This window comes from Mercurialis annua, linkage group LG6, assembly GCF_937616625.2.
Source record: "Mercurialis annua linkage group LG6, ddMerAnnu1.2, whole genome shotgun sequence".
NCBI lineage: Eukaryota > Viridiplantae > Streptophyta > Magnoliopsida > Malpighiales > Euphorbiaceae > Mercurialis > Mercurialis annua.
The window spans coordinates 4259103-4281189 of NC_065575.1; the positions used below are offsets into that span (position 1 = coordinate 4259103).

Genomic DNA, 22087 nt, shown 5'->3' on the forward strand with positions numbered 1-22087 from the left:
CTTCATTGCACTTTGTGGCTTTGGCTTGATTGAGCCACACGCCTAAACAAACAAAAAGAAGTTACACTTTTTTAACTAAATTCTAATTCTTTTTTTCTTCTTTTTAACTAATTATATTACCATTTACCATCAATATCATTCCCTAACTAGACCTACATAAATATCTACTTATATTTTTTGAAATTCATATTCTTATATTTAAAACTTAATAACTTGTCATCTAAAAATCGAACCAAATCTAACTATTTGTAACCCTTAATTCAAAAATAACATTGACTTACCGATGAGTAATAGTTCGGTTCGATTTTTAAGTGTTATGTCAGTATTTGTGATTAAAATATGTTGAATCAGCTGTACCGTACGTGGCTAGCATATGACAAAATATTAAACTATTTTAAAAATGACCATATTGGCACAACAAATGTGAAATTACGCAAAATTGGACAATCATCAAAACATTGGTTCGACTTGACCTTGCCTGTAAAATATTGATATTCTTAAAATATTAATTATTACGGATTATATATTTTATTTTTTAGATGATGAAATTCCAAAAATAATTTTAATTTATTTTAATTATATTAACTAAACAGTTAAAATAAGTAAAATTTAATCAAATTCACCTTCTATCATAAATTTGAGGAGCAAAGATAACTTTTTATGACCTTTTCCGACATAAGCGTTGATCATGTGTGATTTTTTAAGCGTCTTAAAATGTTAGGATTTATTTCGCTACACATTTTTACGGTTTGATTCGTTATAACCCGATACATTGCGGCTATTTTTGTAATTATTCCAAAAATAACAAGTCAACTAATGAAAGATAAAAGAATTAGTGCGTTAACATGTGTTCATATATGTGACATCCAAAGTTGAAAGATTTGATTAACATGTACTGAAAAATTAACATAAAAACCAGACTTGTACTACTTTCTTTGTAGTACATGCAAAATATGTGTCCTTTCACCCTTCAATTTTTTTTTTTTGCTTATTAGGTTGGTGAGACTCAGTACTTAACTTAGCTTAAACAGAATTTAATTTCTGAATTGAGAATTTAGTTATGATCTTCTAATTTAATGCGACTATCATCTTCATTGCATTGAAATACTCAATTCACAATTGTGTTCTCTTATTTCTTATAAAATTCCAAATTCAAGTCAACTCATTGGTGGTTTTCAATCTTAAATTTGTCCATTTGTGTCCACTTGTAATGAGTATTTGAGATTTTTTTTATTTAAGTGGCCATTTTTTTTCATAGCTTGATTAATTTCAGAGTTAAAGCTAAGAGGAGCAAGAACAAGTTGATTAAAAGGTAAAATTTTTATTCTTTTTTTTTTTGGTTTGGTTCAGTTTTCATATTAAAGTTTGTATCTTTGTATATTGGTTAATGAATTTATATTCAATTGTTTTGTTAGTTGATGAGTATGGAAGAAATGAAGGAGATTGAGGAGAATGTTACTGAAGAAGAATTAAGAAATTCAAGAATTACTCCATGGTTTAAACAGATTACAATTAGGGGAATTATAGCAAGTATTATAATTGGTATAATTTACAGTGTGATTGTGATGAAGCTGAATCTAACCACAGGGTTAGTGCCTAATCTGAATGTTTCAGCTGCACTAATAGCTTTTGTTTTCATAAGAACATGGACTAAGCTTCTTCATAAGGCTGGATTTGTAACCAAACCCTTCACTCCACAAGAGAATACTATTATTCAGACTTGTTCTGTTGCCTGTTACAGTATTTCAGTTGGAGGTTTGTGATTCTTTTACTTCTAATTTATTGGGTTGGATTAGTTTTTTGTGCAATTTATATGAATTATGGTGTTACAGGTGGTTTTGGGTCTTATCTGTTGGGTTTGAACAGAAAGACGTATGAACAAGCCGGTATTGGTACGCCCGGGAATGGTCCCGGGACTGTAAAGGAACCCGGGTTTGCTTGGATGACTGCTTTTCTGTTTGTTAGCAGCTTTGTTGGGTTGCTCGCATTGGTTCCTCTTCGGAAGGTACTTCATTTTTTCAAATTTTTGCTTGATTGAATTACTGTTTTGTGTTGGAGATGTGAATGAATCCCTAGTTGGAAAGTTAAAACAAAGCCAAGTGATTTATAAGTTATAAACTAAGTTGTCAGTCAACGTTTTCCTGTTTTGGAAACGTGTTGGCAATTTGACTCTTCGGAGCGAAACTTCATTTTTAACATAGGAAACCTTAAAATAACATTGTTTTCCGTATCCTAGTCCAAGTGTCCTGTTTTTCCTTGTCTTTATATGTGTCCGTGCTACATAGGTTATAAGTTGAGGTTAATGGTACTTAGCACAACCAATTGGTTTTGGACATAATGAATTACAACCTCACTATTTGTTACTTGGACCGCAAAATCTATTTTTCCGTGTTATCTAGCCTAGCTTCGGAAATTGAGTCGAGCTATTTAATTATGAAACTAGAAAATGCCTCTCATAGTGCAATTTGTGTTCTACCAGATCATGATAATCGACTACAAGTTAACTTATCCGAGTGGAACTGCTACTGCCGTTCTCATTAATGGTTTTCACACTCCTAAAGGAGATCAGCTTGCTAGGTAAATTAAGCATTTTCTACACTGAATTCTTGCAAGATTACCAGAATGGAAATTGAACATGAAAAGAGCATAATTTTTGCAGGAAGCAGGTTCATGGTTTCATAAAGTTCTTTTCGATGAGCTTCTTATGGGCTTTCTTTCAGTGGTTCTACACTGGTGTAGAGAAATGCGGATTTGTCCAATTTCCGACATTTGGTTTGAAAGCTTGGCAAAACTCGTGGGTGCTACAAAACCCTCATTTGAACGTTACTGTTTTCTCGTTTATTCTGATTTAGCATTAATTTGTGATATTTTTAATGTTGCAGATTTTACTTCGATTTCAGTGCGACTTACATTGGAGCAGGAATGATCTGCTCCCATATTGTGAATTTGTCTTTGCTTCTTGGAGCGGTAGTTTCTTGGGGAATAATGTGGCCACTCATCGGTGATCGGAAAGGAGATTGGTTTCTTGCCACTTTACCTCAAAGCAGTATGAAGAGTCTAAACGGTTACAAGGTCCGTTGCTCCGATATATTTTACGTCTATAATCTATTAGTCCTAGTGCTGATTCAAAATTCCGATCTTTTAATATTCGATGGATGTTGTTGCAGGTTTTTATTTCGATTTCTCTCATATTAGGCGATGGCCTCTATAATTTTCTCAAGATAATATTTATCACTGCCAATAACATCCGCGCAGCTGCAAAGAATAACAAACTCAAATTGCGTAAGTAAATGCTGAATATATCCTGATTGTAGTTTCAAAACATAACATCACTTAATTGTAATTTTCTTGATGCAGCTTCAGAAGAGCAGAATAAAGTTGCTGATGATCTTGGAAGAAATGAAGTGTTCATGAGAGAGACGATACCGGTTTGGGTAGCGTTTTTAGGGTACATAATATTCTCCATCATCTCCATCATTGTGATCCCGCTCATGTTTCCGGAGCTAAAATGGTACTTTGTAGTGGTAGCCTATATTCTTGCACCATCTCTTAGCTTCTGCAACGCTTATGGTGCCGGTCTAACTGATATGAACATGGCGTATAATTACGGAAAGGTGGCTCTCTTCGTACTTGCAGCCGTTGCCGGACAAAATAACGGTGTGGTTGCCGGGCTTGTGGGTTGTGGTTTGATTAAATCTATTGTTTCCATATCTTCTGATTTGATGCACGATTTCAAGACGGGTCATCTGACTCTAACTTCCCCGCGATCCATGCTTGTTAGTCAAGCCATTGGGACCGCAATAGGCTGTGTGGTGGCTCCATTGACCTTCCTTCTCTTCTATAAGGCATTTGATGTGGGGAACCCCGACGGAGAGTATAAAGCTCCGTATGCCATCGTCTACCGAAACATGGCGATTCTCGGTGTCGAAGGCTTCTCGGCCCTTCCTGGGCATTGTCTGCAGCTCTGTTACGGGTTTTTCGCGTTCGCTATATTGGCAAATTTGGTGAGAGATAAATCACCTAAGCATATCGGCAAATGGATCCCTCTTCCTATGGCTATGGCCGTGCCGTTCCTCGTCGGAGCGTACTTTGCGATCGACATGTGCGTCGGAAGCTTAGTTGTGTTCATTTGGCACAAAGTAAACAGCAGAAAAGCAAATCTGATGATTCCTGCAGTAGCCTCTGGCTTGATATGTGGTGATGGGCTATGGATTCTTCCCTCATCTCTCCTTGCTTTGGCTAAAATTCGTCCACCAATGTGCATGAATTTCTTGGCAACAAAATGATAACTTCTTGGATGAAATAGTTCACCATATAATCATTTATTTATTGCGTGATATTTATATCATTAAATGAAATTAACAAATCAATAAGATTTATTGATTAGTTTTTAGATTTAATAATATTAATATCACATAACAAATGAATGGTTGATAATTTTTGGTGAACTAAATTCATTGAAGTATTTTCTGACAAACTAGAGTTTTTGATTCTTGTCTGTAGTTAGTGATAGAATAAAAAATGTTGACCCCAAGCAAATATGTAAATGAGAAAAATATAGAAATTAATAGAATGGTTTTCATTTTAAGGAATAGATTCATAATGTTCAATATTTATTTTATGCAACCGATGAGACAAACTCTAAATCCCTAAATTTCTTATAACCTGTCGCACTAAATCACGAGTTCAAGAGGTTAGGACGTGGTGTTGACTCTATTTCAGGAAGCGGCCTCAGCATAAGGTATTGTCTCCTGTTGACAGTCTCTGCTTTTAAGTTGAGCATGTTCGCTATGTGTTTTTCTTCAGATTGTTTCTCTTTGATTACTTGTTGGAGTGGAAAAATGTTACATTTTACATTGATTTATAAGTTGTAATTAACATAATTTCTTGATATTTTTTATAGTTAAGAATTTTGCTAGGATAAGATTTTAATTTTTCTTGCCATGATATTATAACTGATGCTTGAAGTGCTTATAACCTGCAAAAATAGTGCAGCAGAGTTTGAAATTAATACATATGTAAGTTATAAGTTATTTCTATTTTATGGCTTGTTTTAGGATACATGCCAGAAACAAGGCTAAAAGAAAAGAGAGAGTTCCAAATGGTGCCACAAATCCTAGGCCCTCTGATGAATTGTTGAGAGAATTCAACGAGTCCGCTAAGAAATCAACAACTTCAAAGAACAAGCGTACGATATATACTGTGCCTGAACCTCAACTTGCTCATCATGAACAAGCGTACGACATATACTTCGTGTTCTGTAGTCTATGGTTTTAAGTTCTTGGTGTGTTTAGCAGTCATTCTTGTAATCTTCACACTGGACTGTCATATATTTGTTGCCATTTCTCTTTGGTTAATATTCATTTTTCTTGTTTTACCCTGCCCGTAAATCTTTTTTCTTCTACAAAGAAAAGGCTTAATACTACTTTCAACTCAGAAGCACCAGAAGCAGTTACGACAGTAACACATGTACAGCTTGACCCGAAGGCTTTCAGAAACCATAGGAATTGAATCTTGGAGAGACAAGGCACAACAATTGAACCCTTTAATAATCCAAACCAAATTGTAGTTGCATCAACATTGTACTAAGATCAAAATGCATTAAAAACTGATAATACAATCTCATCAAAATCGAAAGACAACACCACATATTTATAAAAACTAACCCACAATATTACTAAACATAAAGAGCTACTAAGTATCTTAAACAATCAAATAATAATAATAGTAAACCCAAAATCTGGACAGCAGGGAAGCAAAATCCCTAATCTCAATTTTCATTCCCTAATCCCTAATTACTAGAATTAATATTAAGCAGTGGTTCAGTAGTTGGTTGCCATACTGAAAATGGCAAAGCATCATGAACGTATGAATTTTGTGGTGGATGATCAATTGGAATGAACAAATTCTCAAAATTCTCTTCAATATTCTCCTCTCTTGTAATTTTCCCTTTGTTTTCTGATCTTATAATCTCCATCCTTTCCTTCAAGCTTTTCACTTTACCTTCTAACTCGTTCACAAAATCCATCAACTGAGTACTTTCCGATAACCCATCAATGTATTCAGGCAAAGCTGAAACTAATGTATTAAGTTTCACTTGTTGTACCTTCTTTTCAAGCTTCTGTTTCTTGTGTCGCAAGAAATCCAACACATTTGTTTCCTTTCTCTCTTTGTCCTGTAATCTTTGATAACCCCACATTACTTCTTTCGCGCATTGCTCGTCTTCTGGCCAGACATCAACGCTTCCATTAGGCGCGAAACAGACGACGCAAACCGAAACATCACATAATGTGCGAATCTCCTCAGCTTTTTTCATCAGAGTCGGCTTCCGCTTGTAGAAACTTGCGGTTTTCGTTGCTTTGTCGTCGTCGAGAATTTTCTTCATGAAGTTTTGTTTTCTTGATTCTTTGTCGCCGTTTAGCGACACTCTTCTGCCGGGTGGTCTTCCTCTTTTTTTGCTTGGTTGTGGGGGTGAATTTAGTTCAGCCATTGAAACAATACTTGACATTCATACACACATATATATATATATATAGGAAATTACAATCCTGATACATACGGGTAATTTATTTTCCTATGTCGCAAACTTTTTTTTCCCTATAATTCCTTATGTTTTTTTAGTGCAGAATAATTAATGTTTTAGATTTCATAAGATTTTGTGTGTAATATTCTTCTTTATCAGTTAAGGTTTTAAGGGGCTTACCTTGCTTAATTGTTAGCTGCAGAAAATGTTTTTAAATATATTAAGTACTAATACTTAAAAATATATATTTGCTATTTTACTAAAATTTTGAAATATATTTAGGGGCAGAGCCAAGTTTGAATTTTACGGGAGTCAAATTATATGAACACTCAAAGTTTAATAATTTTATTTTAAAAGGGGCCAATCGTACAAAAAATCAATACTAAAAGTGTATTTTTTGTAAGAAAAAAATCACAGAATATTTTTCTTTCTAAAAAATGGGGGAGGGGGCAAGCCCCGGATCCACCCCTCCATATATGCAGATATAAAATGTGGAATTTCATTTTAGTCAAATAAAAAATTTGAATCCTTTTCAATCCGACTCAATTTGTCGAGAATTTTAGGTTTATACAAGATTTTGTATCATTTTTTTCAAGGTTGAAGAGAGGAATGTAGTGTTAGTAGTTGCACAAATTTTTTCCGTTTTAATAAAGACTTATTTAGAGGAAACACGGTCTTAGCACAAAATAATAAGAGAATTACGGCCTTAGGTTTTAAAATTGATATTTGTCATTTCATCTTCAATTATTCTATCTCTAACCTTTCTAATTTTAATTTTTATACTTTTAAAATTAGAAAAATACGATTGTAATCGCTAAGAGATTTAACGAGATTCTCGGCTATCTTTTCTCCATTCAAATTATGGTTTTTTTTCTTTCAAACTTCATATTTCAGTATGTTTTCAGAGTTTGAATCCATTCACAGTTTGTTGTTGGTGGTGTATTGGAGTCATCGGAATCGGAATTGGAAATTGTGGCGGTTGTTGTAGACGATGCGGCGGTTGTTGTTGATGATTATGAAGCAAAGATAGTAAAAATTTTCCATGGATCATAGATGATGCGGCGGCGTGGATCATCGAGGAGCAGTGACGGCGTGGATCATCATCGCCATCGACCAAAATCAGTTGCTGCTCGGCGGCGTGGATCATCGAGGAGCAGCGGCGGCATGGATCATCATCGCCATCGACCAAAATCAGTTGCTGCTCTCTTCTATTTTCCAATCAGTCGCTGCTCTGCAATGGAGGTGAAGTTGGCGCGTTGTTGTTATGGAGGCGGAGATGGCGCTATGTTATTGAACGGAGTAAGTTCGACGGAGGTAAAAAGGCGGAAGAGGAAAAGCTTATGGTGTGGTGGTGGTGGCTTTGTTTACCGCTGCAGCTGTTAGTGAGCCACAAATTCAAATTGTTTGGTGATGAAGGAAGTTTTTGATTTGTAATTATTATGATTAGGTTTTTTGTTGGTTAACCAATGGTTAACTAATGGTTAACCAATAACAAGATGAAGAAATGCTAATGAGAATAGAAATGCTTATGAGAATAGAACGTTAATGTGTGTTTATGAGAATAAAAATGCTTATGATAATGTTTGTTGATTACTGGTGATTTAATCTCTCTCGATCCCTTTCAATTTTTTCTCGCTCTTTGATTTTGTTAATTAACATGGAAATTGATTTGCAGTGACTATGGTGGAAATTGATTTGCAACTGCTGGTTCGATTTTTTAGTACGCACAGCCTGCACTCTTGGTGTTTGAAGAAATGCTTATGAGAATAAAATGGTTTATGTGTGTAATGTTTTAGGTGTTGGTTAACTAATGGTTAATATTGAGTAAACCGTTGGTTAACTTGTAATAATTATGGACAGATGAAGATTGATATAAACATTGACAGCGACGAGGAGCTTGAACCAAAATCAAAATTGAAGACTGGTAGATTGAAGAAAAACTTTGAATAGATTATAATATAGTTGTTACTTTAGATGTTCCTGATCTTTTTGTTTGTGTTTCAAACACACTTGGGTAGTTTGTGGAACACATTTGGTACAGTTGGTACACTCCAGTTTTTGGTGTTGCAATCATTTTTTTTCTGTGAACGACGGTGGTGATGTGGTGGTGGTTCGATTTTTTGGTGTTGCACAGCCTGTATTTTTGGTGTTTGAAAACATGCTTATGAGAATAGCTATTGATGTCTGTAATATATTGGATATTGGTTAACCATTGGTTAATATTAAGTAAACTGTTGGTTAACTTGTAATACATTTTATTTTGTACATATCATTAATAAAATCGTTAGTAAACTGTTGCTGAATTTTCTTTTGTTGCTAGTTAACCATTATACTATAAATTGCAATATATTGTGTGACTTCATATTGCAACATATTTTGATTTTGTTAGCTATATGTCTTTAGCATAGAATGAGAACTTCAATTAGTTAAATTGTGTTAATTAATTCACAATATTTTTAGCACACAATTGGTTATTGTTTAATATAATGAAGTGGTGATGAATTTTATTGGTCAGCTTTTGGTTAACTTTTAAAACCAAATGAACTGGTCTAATTTAATATATAGTTGGTTATCGTTTGGTTGACCATTGGATAACTAATTAATAGACTATAAATTTATCAGCGTTTTACTCACAATTCACTAATAGAATACTTAAAGTAAAATTAATAATTCTTTTTACACGATTATAGTTTACCAACAACTTACTTATAATTTATCAATGATATATTTAAAATAAAATTTATTACAAGTTAACCAACTGTTTACCAAAGATTAACCATTAGTTAACCAACACCTGAAACAATACATCTCTCATGAGCATTTATTCAAACACTTAAAGTGCAACATCAAAATCAGACCACCCCGACAACCACTATCATCCACAGCCAGCAAATTAGACAACTTCTTCAAATTACAAAGAAATTAAATAAGAAAATAAGAGGAACATTAAAGCAGAACAACCGCCGTCTCCACTGATGGTGTCATTGCTAATGGTGGGAAGAACGGCGACGTTTTCACTTTCGAGGAGCGACGGCGAGCTGATAAAATGACATCGCTGCTGGCGTTGATGATACAAAGACGAGATGGAGAAGAGGACATTGTTGAAAAGAAGGACGACCTTCATCACGAAACTCAAACTCACCACCGCGGCCTCCACCATCGCGACCTCCACGTCCGCGCTGAATCTTCTGATCAATTCGATTTTTTCTTTGTTGTCTGATACAATTCCATTTATTATTTCTGATTTTGATTTTGAATTTTAAAAATTGAGAGCAATTTAAGGAGTGTGTGGATCATGAGCTGATTCTTTTCCTTATTTTTATGATTAACATATTCTTACAATTTAGAAAGTATATTTTTGCAATAAATAAAAAGAGAATCGTAATTATCAATTTGGAAACTTAGCTTCGTATCTTTGGGATTATTTATGCTAATAGTGGGTAGTTATCAATTTTTCTCTTTAATAAATGTAAGTAGACAGTCAGCTCGGTTAAAAATGGACTAATTGAATAAAACTACTTTATCCCTTTTAAATTTTCTAAATTATAATTTTAACGGAAATAATTTAACCGAACAAACTAAAATCTTTAAAATATAAACCAAATGCCAAAATAAGTAAGTTAATTCAGTTAAACCAATTTTTCTTTATGATGAAGTCAATTAATGTATCCTTATGATGAAGTCAATTTTTCTTTTATTTTGTTGCACCTCAATAGTCAATTCACTGAATTTTATATTTTTAATAACTTTTTCTTTATATTATTGCAATTGCAAAGAAGTACTCCATGTTACTTATATTTATTAATACTAAATTAAAATATTGTTACATTAAACTTCAATTTTTTTATGCAGGCAATAATCTTTAATTTGAGATTTTTAAGTATATTTAGCCATACAAAATTCATTAGTTTAGATAAAAGCTTTTTTACAAATAAAATTTATCTTAATGATCACTGAATCAATGTATTTTACTAAAATATTATAGATCTTTCATATTTAAAACTCGTTAGTTACTAACTAATTATTTATCACATTTGGTCGCTAAACTTGAATAAAAATAATAATAATGCATCAATTTTTAAGTTATAATTTAGAATACCAAATTTAAATATGAAAAAATATATCCTAATTAAATTTAATATGTGATATTGAATATGATAATTAAAGTAATACTTATGTAATAATAAAAGGAGCAAATTTTTGTTGTATATATTAATCATAAATGTAATACTATAATGGTTGTTTTTTTTATTTTTAAAATAAATATTAACATTATAATAAACTCTAAATTCATATAAAATAATAAACATTAATTACTATGTACTAAAAAAACAAAAAGGAATAACCTCACTTCTCTAAATTCATACAAAATAATAAACAATATAATAACCTCACTTCCAAGCGATTTACTAAAAAAACAAAATACTAAACATTAATTACTATGTACTAAAAAAACCAAAAAGGAATAGAAAAGTGATGTATCAAATAGTTAACACAAATAAAAATGAGATACCAAAACGTTTGAAAGTGAATACTAGATTGTTAACTGAACTAACATAAGTTCCTAATTGTTAACATAATTAAAAGTGGGGAATCAAATTATTTGATTTTCAAATAAGAGGTATCGAATTGTAAATTCTGACCTATGTGAGAGGCCTTAAAATAATAATATTACAAGTGTAATGAGTGAATTGTAGCAAATAAAAGTACAAGGACTCCATGTCATAAAAGTTAAAAATATAGGAATCCAAATAATCATTTTATCTTTGGAAATTGTTAAACTAAATCCAGATTGTTATATTGAAAATCAAATCAATAACCAAACTTACTTCCTGTTAACAACTAATTTAGAATAGTTCTATCTTTGATTAAAAAAAATTGACAGCCAAACAAATATGGTCATTAATTCATTGTGTTTGATGTAATCTAAATTTAATTAAATTTTCACATAATTTTTTAAAATAATAATATCAATTAAATTATTTTAAAATGTTTTTAAATTTATGAATTTTAAAATGAACATTTTAAAAAAAATCTCATTACAAATTTTTACTCTAAAAATTTTCTTTTATAATATTTTTTCTTTAAATGTTTTGAACTCTATTTTTTCTTAAAATTTTGTATATTAAATTGTTTAAGATTTACTTGTTTAAAAGCTTTTATCACTAGTATTTATGAATTTGTCTCTCTAAAATTTACATATTCTCTATCTTTGCAGTAGTGATCGGATCAACCTATTAAACCAGCTAAATCAAGAATCGGCCAACTATCTGGTCTAACCAAATTATAAAATTTAAAATTAGTTCCAACCGCAATGGACCAGAAAAACCGATGGTGAGCCGATAATTCAAAGATTGAATTGGTTGAACAAGACGGTTGGATGAAGAACTATACAAGCTAGTTCAATTAACACTCAAATTATAAGATTTTCGTTACAATTTTACTGAACTGCTTCAACGAGCATTTGGACTAGTTGGATTGCCAACTGTCTTCACTTTCAATTCGACCATTGCTTTAGTAGTAAAAGCCTACCCTAAAGTCTAAAATTTATGATTTTTCTAGAAAAATTATATAAAAAAAATCCACAAACATATGTACTTTTCAAAAAAATTACATTTAATATCTAAAAAGTTTACAAAAAAAAAATAGATTTTCACTTTTTGCTTATTGTATCATAAATGTATTAGAGTTGCATTAGAAATACATTGATAATGTATCAAAAATGTATCAAAAATTTAATTTTATAATAAAAAAATTACGTAAATCATGTAAAGTTTTTTAATTTTTAAGTAAAATTGAATTTTTTTGACTAACTATGTATTTTTATAAATTAAGTGATTTTTAGGGTAGTTTGTAGTGATTTCATTTTTTTCTTCATAATTTTTTTCTCTATAATTTATAAATTTTGTATATAAGTTATCTAAGATAATCTCTTTTTGATAACTGGAGAGAGAGAGCTTGTGGAACGAATCAAACTTACGACCTAGCAGATTTGCGTTTAGCGCTTATACCAATTGAGTTATAACTTATTAGTAATATTTTTATTATAATAATAAATGTTACTATTATATTTTTTTATTATAATAAAATATTTTTCACCTTTTGTAACTTTTGTAATTCTTTTGAAAATTTCGTTAATTTTATTAGAATCTAAAATAAAGATAACAAATTGTGTTAAAAATACGTAATTCTAAATTAATTTAATAACAAACTACACGCACATTATGTGAAATTTAAAACAAATACCTTAAAAATAAAAAATTCATTTAGATTAAATACACCCTTAATGTAATTTATTGGTATTTTAAATTCTAATTCCAAAAAAATTGCTTAACCTTACTTCAAGTAATGATAAAATTAATGAAATTTGCAAATAATTCCTAATGTTAATACATATTTTAAATATGTAAAAAACATAACAAATGATAAATAATATTTCAAATAATTTTTAAAATATATTAAATTTAAATCCAGTTTAAATTTATCTCCTGCATTTTCTCAATAAATTTATAAATTTTTGAAACACAAATTTTTAAAAAATCTGAGATATAAAATTTTGAAAGAAAATCCATAAAATTTTAAAGTTGTGTTTTAAAAATCAAACAGATAGTCACGCTAGTATTGACCATCGGTTTTCAATTCAATCGGTTCAACTGTCAGTTGAACCAATTGTGTAAAATCATAAAGCAAAAACAAATTAGACCTAGCTTGTTTAATTCATGATCAAATTGTTCGTTCAATTGATTTAATATTATGTTTAATCGTCAATTTTTCCTGTCCAATCCAGTAGGATAAGATTCCATTTTTTTTATTTTTGAATTAGACAGCCGGCCATGTTTTGATTCAATCGATTAAACCACTTGATCTAGTATTGGTTCTTTATTCACCATTTTAAAGATAAAAAAAAGTACATATAGAGATATAAAATTTATAAATTTAGTGATAGAAAATTTTAGAAAGAGAAAATATATAAAATTTAAGAAAATTTTTAGAGAAAAAAAATTATAAATATTAAATAGAAAAAAAAATAGAATGAAAAAGTTTAGAATAAAGAATTTAGAGAACGAAAATTTTTAAAAGGAAAATTTAGTGATATTATTTTAAAAAAAGAAGCAATGGCCATGTCGGCAGCAATTTTAGGAAATTTAGTGATATTTATAAATTTGCAAATATTTAAATAATAATTTTATTTTTTTCTAAAGGCCTCATAATTTAATGTAAGGGCTTAAGTAAGAGTTAATAAAAAACACAGGAACTTAAACATATCATTTCCCAAAAAGCCTCCCCTGTCGGTGGAAAACTCAGGTGGGCTCCCTCTCCAAAAATCCAGCTTGTATTGCTGAGTAATCAATCAACCATCACAACAAATCTCCACCGTTGATCTCATCAATCTCCACCACCAAACAAACTTTAATGGACTGAAAAAGACTCCCGATCCAACACTGACCAACTCATTTGGTTAACCCGTCACTCGCTTCCTTCAATTCAACTCCAGATCCGAATACCCAATTCTCCCGGTAACCTAATTCACACTCTTCACTTCAATTTTAAATCAGAATCACAGTTCAAATTTGATAACTTTTTTAATTGAATTGCAGAGAAGGAGAATGAAAATGGAGTGCAAGGGCAAATGTGTAATCCTCATTGCGGCGGTGTTATTAGCGAGCTGGTGTTCGTTGGCGGCCGGAGATGACTCGGAGAAGACGAAAGTGAGGACCGTGAGAGGGAAAAAAGAGTGTATTAGAGGATGGGAATGTAAACAATGGTCGGAGTATTGCTGTAATCAGACAATTTCAGATTTCTTTCAGACGTACCAATTTGAGGATCTGTTCTCGAAGAGAAATGCGCCGGTTGCTCATGCTGTTGGGTTTTGGGATTACCAGTCTTTTATTGCTGCTTCGACCCTTTTTCAGCATCTTGGGTTTTGTACTACCGGAGGCAAGCTTATGCAGATGAAGGAACTGGCTGCGTTTTTAGGACATGTCGGCAGCAAAACTTCTTGTGAGTAATGTTAAATTTATCTGTTTTAAACTGTTTATGATCGAGATTATAGTAGTTAATGGTGTAGGAATTGTTTATTCGAAAGTAATGAACTTGAATTGAGTTTAAATGGTTGATTGTGTGATTTTTAATGTGTAAAAGGGCGGAATTTATAGTTCCGTGCCATGTTCCGACGTCCATAGCTTCGTGTTTTAATCGAAAATTTCGGCCGGTGTTTCAAATTTTGAAAAGAATGCCGGAATTTATAGTTCCGCGTCATGTTCCAACATCCTTAGCGTCATGTTTTAATTGAAAAATTGGTGGGTGTTAGGAATTGTGGAAATTTTTTAGTTTGTGTTTTAAATTGGTGAAATTGAAAGGTCGAGTTAAAATACAAAACATGCTAAAGGTCATGATTTGTTTTGCTGTTGTCCCTTAATAACTTAATACCAAGGCTGAAAGTTTTGGATGGTTATTGTTCTTGGAAAATAAATCACGGTCGGTATTTTGAATTAAAAGAAATTGTTAGTTCGTGTTTTAAATTGCCATGGTTGAAAGTCTGTGTTGAAATACGAATCATGCTAAAGATTATGATTTATTTAGCAATTATCCCGTAATTTAAGCTTAATTTAATGCGTATGCTGGAAGTTTTGGATATTTATTGTTCTTGTTATAATTTTTTTTTTTGGATCAATGCTTGTGAAGTATTTTTGTTTTGTTTTTTTTGGGTGATGTAGTTTTTGTGTTTATAAGTGTCTTAATGTTTGTTTCAGGCGGTTATGGAGTAGCTACAGGAGGACCATTAGCTTATGGACTTTGCTACAACAAGGAAATGAGCCCTAGTCAGTCATACTGTGATGACTATTACAAATTAACCTATCCTTGCACTCCTGGTGCTGAATACTATGGTCGTGGTGCCTTGCCAATCTATTGGTATGTTTTGCTATGAGTAATCATTTTTGCTTGAAGCACACTCTTTCTTGCCGGTTTGTTTGTTTAAGCCTGCAAAATGTTTTCTATTTGATTTATGGAGTTATAGCCTAGGAGATAAAGTTGGTGAAGTTATGTTATTTGTTTGAGGATTCGAGGTTGTGGATCGTAAAATTGGTTTCGATGCTACTGAGGGACAACCGCTAAAGAATCTTAGATGGAAAATTATTTTTTGTTTGGCGGAGTTCAAATCTTGAAATATGTACTACACTGCTGAAATATTTAACTGTCGCTGTTGTCGTTGTAGGAACTACAACTATGGAATTGTCGGAGATGCTTTGAAGTTGGATTTGTTACACCATCCCGAGTACATTGAGCAAAATGCTACGATTGCCTTCCAAGCTGCAATTTGGAGGTGGATGACCCCAATGAAGAAGTCCCAACCATCGGCCCATGATGTCTTTGTTGGCAACTGGAAACCCACCAAGAATGACACTTTGAGCAAGCGGGTTCCTGGTTTTGGTACCACGATGAATGTTCTTTACGGGGATCTTGTTTGTGGGCAGGGTGATGTCGACGGAATGAATAACATCGTATCACATTATATGTATTACCTTGACTTGCTTGGTGTAGGCCGAGAAGATGCTGGGCCTCATGAATTGCTCACTTGTGCCGAGCAGAAGGCGTTCAATCCAACTCATACCGATCCTTCTTCATCTTCTTGAGCTTCTGCGGACAGCTTTGACAGCCCTCAAATTATCATTTTGGTGATCTCTTAATATTGTAAGATCATTTTTCAGCTTTATATATGTTTGTGAAAGCTATGTTGCTTGCGTGCAGTATATAATAAACATTGATTGTGTAGATTATTAAGATTCATCAAATTCAAAGCCTATTTTGTAAAACTGTAATCATCATGTACTAAATTTGTATTCTATTGCAGACATACATGAAGTTTGAAGGAGTCCTGTGTTGCTTAATTACATTAAAATAGGACCACTGGTGTGTGCATTCTGTTCTAACGAACTGTAATTTTATGTTTTTTTTTTCAAAACTGAATTGAATTTATAAAGATATGAAAAATTTCAAACCAAGCCAAACCGAACTAGTTCTTTTGGTTTAGTTTGTAGTAAAACTTAACTAATTTTTTTTAAATTAAAAACCAAATTGAAAAAACTAAAACGTTTTAAAGTTTTAAATCGAATTGGATTTATTGGTTTGGTTTGTTTGGTTATTTGGCTTGATTTGGTTTTTGGCATCCCTGAAGACCACTGCCAGCTCAATGCGCCTGATGTGAATATATCTATGCTCACCAATCCTTGTAATTCCCATCAAATTCCATGTTTTGATACCTTAGATATTCCCAATAACAAGAGTGTATATTTCCTATTTATAGGAAACAAAAACTTGCATAACTCTTTCCGCTTCTTCTCTAGCTTTTTCTTTCGCCTCATAACAAAAGATTAGAAATCCGTTTTGAAGTTTGGATATGATATGATAGACTGTATGAAAGGCGAAGGAGATGAAACACCACCCCGAAACGTTTTGAATAATAGTTTCGGCGGGGTGTTTGTGCCAAACTCAAGAAATAATGTAGTAATAGTAATGGATGCATTGAAGGATTTCTCACCGGAGCCACTCCGGTGGGCGCTTGACCATGTTGTTCAAAGTCGAGCTCGTCGTTGCAGCATCACCATCACCCTTCTTGGTGTGATGCCATGGATTCCTCTCCCATGTAAGCGTTGATTCATTCATTATATATAATTTGTTACTGCATGATACTCACTTATAAAAATTATTGTTGTGGGATGAATGCTAGTGTTATGCAAGACATGGTTAGATGTTTGGACATTTGATGAAGGGGATCTGTCGGCATTGAGCGAGTTGAAGATGAATGATCATAAGTATCACAAGATTCGGGGGATCATAGAGCTATGCGACCAAAAAGGGGTTGATGATTTATTCTCATACTTTAATATTAGGAGTAACTGGACTTGATCATTGGGCCGGCTTCGGCCCATTTGTTCTGAAATTGAATACTCAATTTTCACATGGAATTGTAAAAAAACATTTCATTTTCAATATTTTGTAAACTAATTTTTATTTATTTACTCTTTAATTTTAATATTTTTGTTAGTACTCTTTGAATTTATAAAAAAAAATTATGTTCAACTTTTTCTTAAAGCCATTTGAAATTGTTAGATACTTTTTTTTTACAAATTGTTTTAGATACTATTTTTAGAAACAGTTGCAAACTGTGTTTTTAGAAATTGTTCTAGATACTATTTTTAGAAACGGTTGCAAACTGTGTTTTTAAAAATCTGTTTGAAACTATTTTTCAAATAATATGCTAGGACGAGATTTGGACCAAAAATACCAAAACGCTAGTGTAAAAAATATTCTAAGGTATGCTCCAATGAGGTTCTCAAGTCATAGTTTCAGGATTAAATTTTGTGAATATTTTACTTTTTAGATATTTTTGTAGACATCCTTTTTGACATCGGCCGAGCCTTAGCTCATATAAAGCATGTCATTTTATATGCAAGTTTATTAAATTTCATATAAGTTCAAAAAAGTTCGATCTGAACCTGCATAAATTTTATTTATTGTATATATTGAGTTCAAATAGGACTAGGTCCAATCTTGGACTTATATTTCAAAGAATCATGCTCGTTAGATCCCGTCCTAACTCATTTAAGTCCTGTTTATAAACATGTATAGGCATAATAATCCAAAACGTTTAACATTCTTATCAATTCTAACTAAATCTTTCAATTTCAATTAAATTAAGTTCACGTGTTTGTCAAAAAAAAAAAAGGTTCGCGTAGCACCTTCAAATGATTTTCTTCTTTGGGCACTATATGTTTTTTATGCTTCAATGAGATGAAACTGGCTTTAATAAGCCACCATTTAATGAATATTACCTAAATAAATTTAATTTTAATCTATTTAATTGGAAAGATTTGATCACGGCTGAAATAAAATTCTTCATTTAAATTATAGTAAATTAAAAAATTTACTTACTATTGATAAAATTGATAAATATTTGAATAATTGGGCCTTAATTTTATTTCATTTGAGCTTAATCTCTCTAATATATCGTACTAATGCTTGTAGGTAGTCCCATGTATAAAAGTGGCAATGGGGCATCCTTTGAAGCTGGTTGTTCTTGAGCAGGCGACAAGTCTTCATGCTACCTTTGTAGTTCTCGATAGACATTTGAGAAAAAATAAAGCATTTTTCGCGGAGAGATTGCCGACTAACGTGGTAATGATGAAGGGCGATAAAGAGGTAGACACGCTTAAAATCCAGTCGCCCATCGACATTTCCGATCTTACGCCTCAACAATCTCCTGCCACTTTAATATCTTCTCCTCAAGTTATTCTTTCACAAGCATTATCCCAACTTTTTAAATCCAAAAAACAAGCTCATATAGGATTGAAATTTAGACATGGAAGCATACAAACATAATATTTGATGTTAGATATTTTGTTTGAAGCCAATGTAGCCTCTGAGCGCAAATGTATTTTAGTGTTCGGACAATTGCATTACCTTGTGCTGTTTTTAAGACGAGTAAAGAGTGTAAAAACTCAATCATCGTATCATTTGTATTAAATTAACCGACTACCATTGATTACCTTTTTAGATATGTAGAATAGCCACATACGCTAAAAGTATCAATACTCAATTTCACGCCTTATAGTTAATCCAAATCCATACCACGTCGATTGCTTTTGTAGCATTTATATCTATTTACATTGACAATGTATGTACATTTTTAATATATTAGTTAATTTCACATGATTTTTGTCACGTTAAGGACTTAGAATCGACAAAATTAATAGTTTAAGGACTAAATACTGTAAAATGATAATATATGGACCTAATAAGGGCTTTGGCCTATTATAAATAGATCACATTTATAAGGGCTTTGGCACAAAGGCTTCTTTGGTCTATTTTTACAATCTACGGGCTTCTTTTGTGCTCGAGCATTAAATTTAAGGGTTATATAGACTTGTACGAAAAGTTTAAGGGTATATCTGCTCGTTTAGCGAAAATAATGTAAGTTTGTAGGAGCGGTGTGAGCGCTCGGATCCCGTGCAGGCATAAGTCAAAGCTTTGATGTCGTAGCGTAACGTACTGTTCGTTCAATTATATGATTAAATTCCTTAGGATATGGCCCACTTTACATCTAACGATCTATATTAAAAGCCAGCTGGACCCACCTTATGCACACCATAACAGTATCCAAGACGTGCCGTAGTGGACCCTAGCACTAAGCCTAGTATGGGAAACCACCGACACTAATAATTTTAGAATAAAATAAAAATGGGTCACAATTTCTAACGATGCTTTGTCGACAAAATGCATAGTACGATCCAAATGTGAAACCGCGTTTTATTTGTACCCCTCCAAGTCCTATGTTTCCAATACCTAAAATCAGTGTTTTAAAAACCGAACAGGTGGTCGAACTGGTTTAGCCTCGATCAGATTGCGGTTAAAAGTGTCCATTATATTTTAAGACTTGACTTGTATTGTTTATGTTATTTTAGTAAGTTTTATGGTTAAATATAAAAAAAAAATCGTAAATTTTTTGATAAAAAAGCAAAATCACTCATTCTAAAAAATTGAAGGTAAACCCTCCTTTTTAGTTTCTTTTCTCTAAATTCCGTTATTTTTTTTATATATGTATAATTGAACCAAATAAATTTTAAAAATTTGTACGCACGCCGGTTCAGTCTTTTTTATCTTTTCAATCTAGTTGGGGCTGCATTTTTAGTTTTTGTGAGTTAGTTGGATCAAACGATTGGTTGATTGTTGGTTCAACCGATCGGTCCAGTCTAATTTTTTAATCTTTGATTGTAATTATATTGTAAACAGTTATAAAATAAAATTTTAACCTTAACTAGAGATTTTATATGGTTTTGCAATTAATCTATGAGTCATCTAATTACATATTCGTTTAATAAAAATTGGAAGATAGTAAGGAAATTATTCAATAAATCAAACCGTTGAGTGAACTAATTAAATATGTAACTAGTAAACTGATTGCCATATTTTATTTTTAAAGCAATGCTTGTAATCTTGTACCTTTTATTTTATTAATTTTCTATATAAAAGTCAATAGTGCAACTATATGTACATTTCAAAAATATAGTACAATCAACCCTCTTATATGTAATGTATGTTGTTTTTAATATTAAAATCACCATTCAACAAGTCGTTTCATTTTAAAATTGAATAGGTTTGCTAAATTATTGATTTTGGTTGATTTTTTTAATATATAGTTAATTTTCATCATCTTAGGTATAGAGCAATGATATGGATCTGATTTAGGATTAGTTGTTTGTTTTAATTATTTTAAATTATATTTTGATTATATATAATTGGTAATTCAATTTATGTTTTTGATTTAATTGATTTCACTATTCTGTCCAGTTAATTACTAGTATTATGCTTATAAACTATAATGTTTTTATGGTGTTATTTAGGTCCTAAGATAATTTTTGTTATTTTTATTATATTAAATTGTTACATTATAGTTTAGTCTATTAAATTGTTAAATTATGTATAGACATATTTATTTAATTAAGAAATAATTGCTAGTTTAGTTATAGTATAACCGATGTATATTGATACTCTGATTTGATACATTAGTCGTAATATAATTATTATTTTTTCTCATAAAAAAGTTCCCTTTCAAGGTAATTTAGTTTCAGGATTAACATTTTAATAATAATAACAAATTAATTATTTAAATTAGGCTTAATTCCTTAAAAAAAACCCCACCTTGCATTTTTTTTTTCGTTTATACCATGACCTTGTAAAAACACCATTTGTACCCAATTTTGAATTTTTATGTTTCATCTCTACCCAAAAGCATTAAATTGTACTCTTTTCATTTGAAAAAGAGTTTAAAACAATCCTTCATTTTTAACTTATATACTAATTAGATATTAATGTTATTAATAGTACAAAAATATCATCTTCTTCAAAAAAATTAAAAATAATCGTAATTTTTTTAAAAATATTTCCGAATTTTTTAAATTTTTTTTAATTTTTTTTAAAATATTTCCGACAAAAACAAATAAAAAAATAATATTTTTTTTTAATTTTTTTATTATTTATAAAATTAAAAAAATTAATTAATTATTTGGATGTATTTGATTATTTTTTATGTTTAAGAATTTATTTGTATTTGTTAAAATAAAAAAAAGTATGTTTTAAACTCTTTTCCAAATAAAAAAAGTATAATTTAATGCTTTTGGGTAGGGATGAAACATAAAAAACCCAAAATTAGGTACAAATGGTGTTTTTATAAGGTCAGGGTATAAATGAAGAAAAAGTACAAGGTGGGGTTTTTTTTAAGGAATTAAGCCTTTAAATTATTATTATGATAAAATAAAAAATTTGGTTATACTTGGTGCGAATATGCGATGATCGTGATGTGCCATGTGGTGATATAGGTGAGATGATTTTGATTTAAACTTTCAAAACATTACCATTTAGTTCCTAAATATTTTATCATATGTTAACTAGTAGCCAAACTTTGCTTCTTCTTCTTTTACACCTTAGTTCTTAAACACATTATTTTGTGGATACAAAATGTTAACGATGTTCAACAAATAAACATTTATGTTCCAAAATCCTATT

General features: G+C 31.2%; 4 protein-coding genes across 4 annotated transcripts; 3 read left to right on the forward strand and 1 right to left on the reverse strand.

The window, feature by feature from the left end:
• The first annotated feature begins 951 nt into the window (after window positions 1-951).
• Window positions 952-5377, forward strand: LOC126685992 (metal-nicotianamine transporter YSL3-like). Its single transcript, XM_050379996.2, has 9 exons — window positions 952-1312; window positions 1416-1755; window positions 1833-2005; window positions 2480-2577; window positions 2660-2794; window positions 2883-3072; window positions 3168-3282; window positions 3358-4741; window positions 5058-5377. The coding sequence occupies exons 2-8, from the start codon at window positions 1419-1421 to the stop codon at window positions 4284-4286; spliced, it is 1977 nt and encodes a 658-aa protein (XP_050235953.1). The 5' UTR covers window positions 952-1312; window positions 1416-1418; the 3' UTR covers window positions 4287-4741; window positions 5058-5377.
• Window positions 5378-5755: 378 nt separating this feature from the next.
• LOC126654001 (agamous-like MADS-box protein AGL103) lies at window positions 5756-6494 on the reverse strand. The gene has a single exon (XM_050348006.2). It carries the CDS (start codon window positions 6488-6490, stop codon window positions 5792-5794), a length of 699 nt encoding a protein of 232 aa, XP_050203963.1. The 5' UTR covers window positions 6491-6494; the 3' UTR covers window positions 5756-5791.
• A 7414-nt stretch (window positions 6495-13908) lies between these two features.
• On the forward strand, window positions 13909-16397 carry LOC126686887 (chitinase-like protein 1). The gene is made up of 4 exons (XM_050381167.2): window positions 13909-14040; window positions 14122-14524; window positions 15277-15436; window positions 15741-16397. The coding sequence occupies exons 2-4, from the start codon at window positions 14131-14133 to the stop codon at window positions 16156-16158; spliced, it is 972 nt and encodes a 323-aa protein (XP_050237124.1). The 5' UTR covers window positions 13909-14040; window positions 14122-14130; the 3' UTR covers window positions 16159-16397.
• A 134-nt stretch (window positions 16398-16531) lies between these two features.
• Window positions 16532-17617, forward strand: LOC126686888 (uncharacterized). The gene is made up of 2 exons (XM_050381169.2): window positions 16532-17168; window positions 17253-17617. The coding sequence occupies exons 1-2, from the start codon at window positions 16928-16930 to the stop codon at window positions 17429-17431; spliced, it is 420 nt and encodes a 139-aa protein (XP_050237126.1). The 5' UTR covers window positions 16532-16927; the 3' UTR covers window positions 17432-17617.
• Window positions 17618-22087: the final 4470 nt, after the last annotated feature.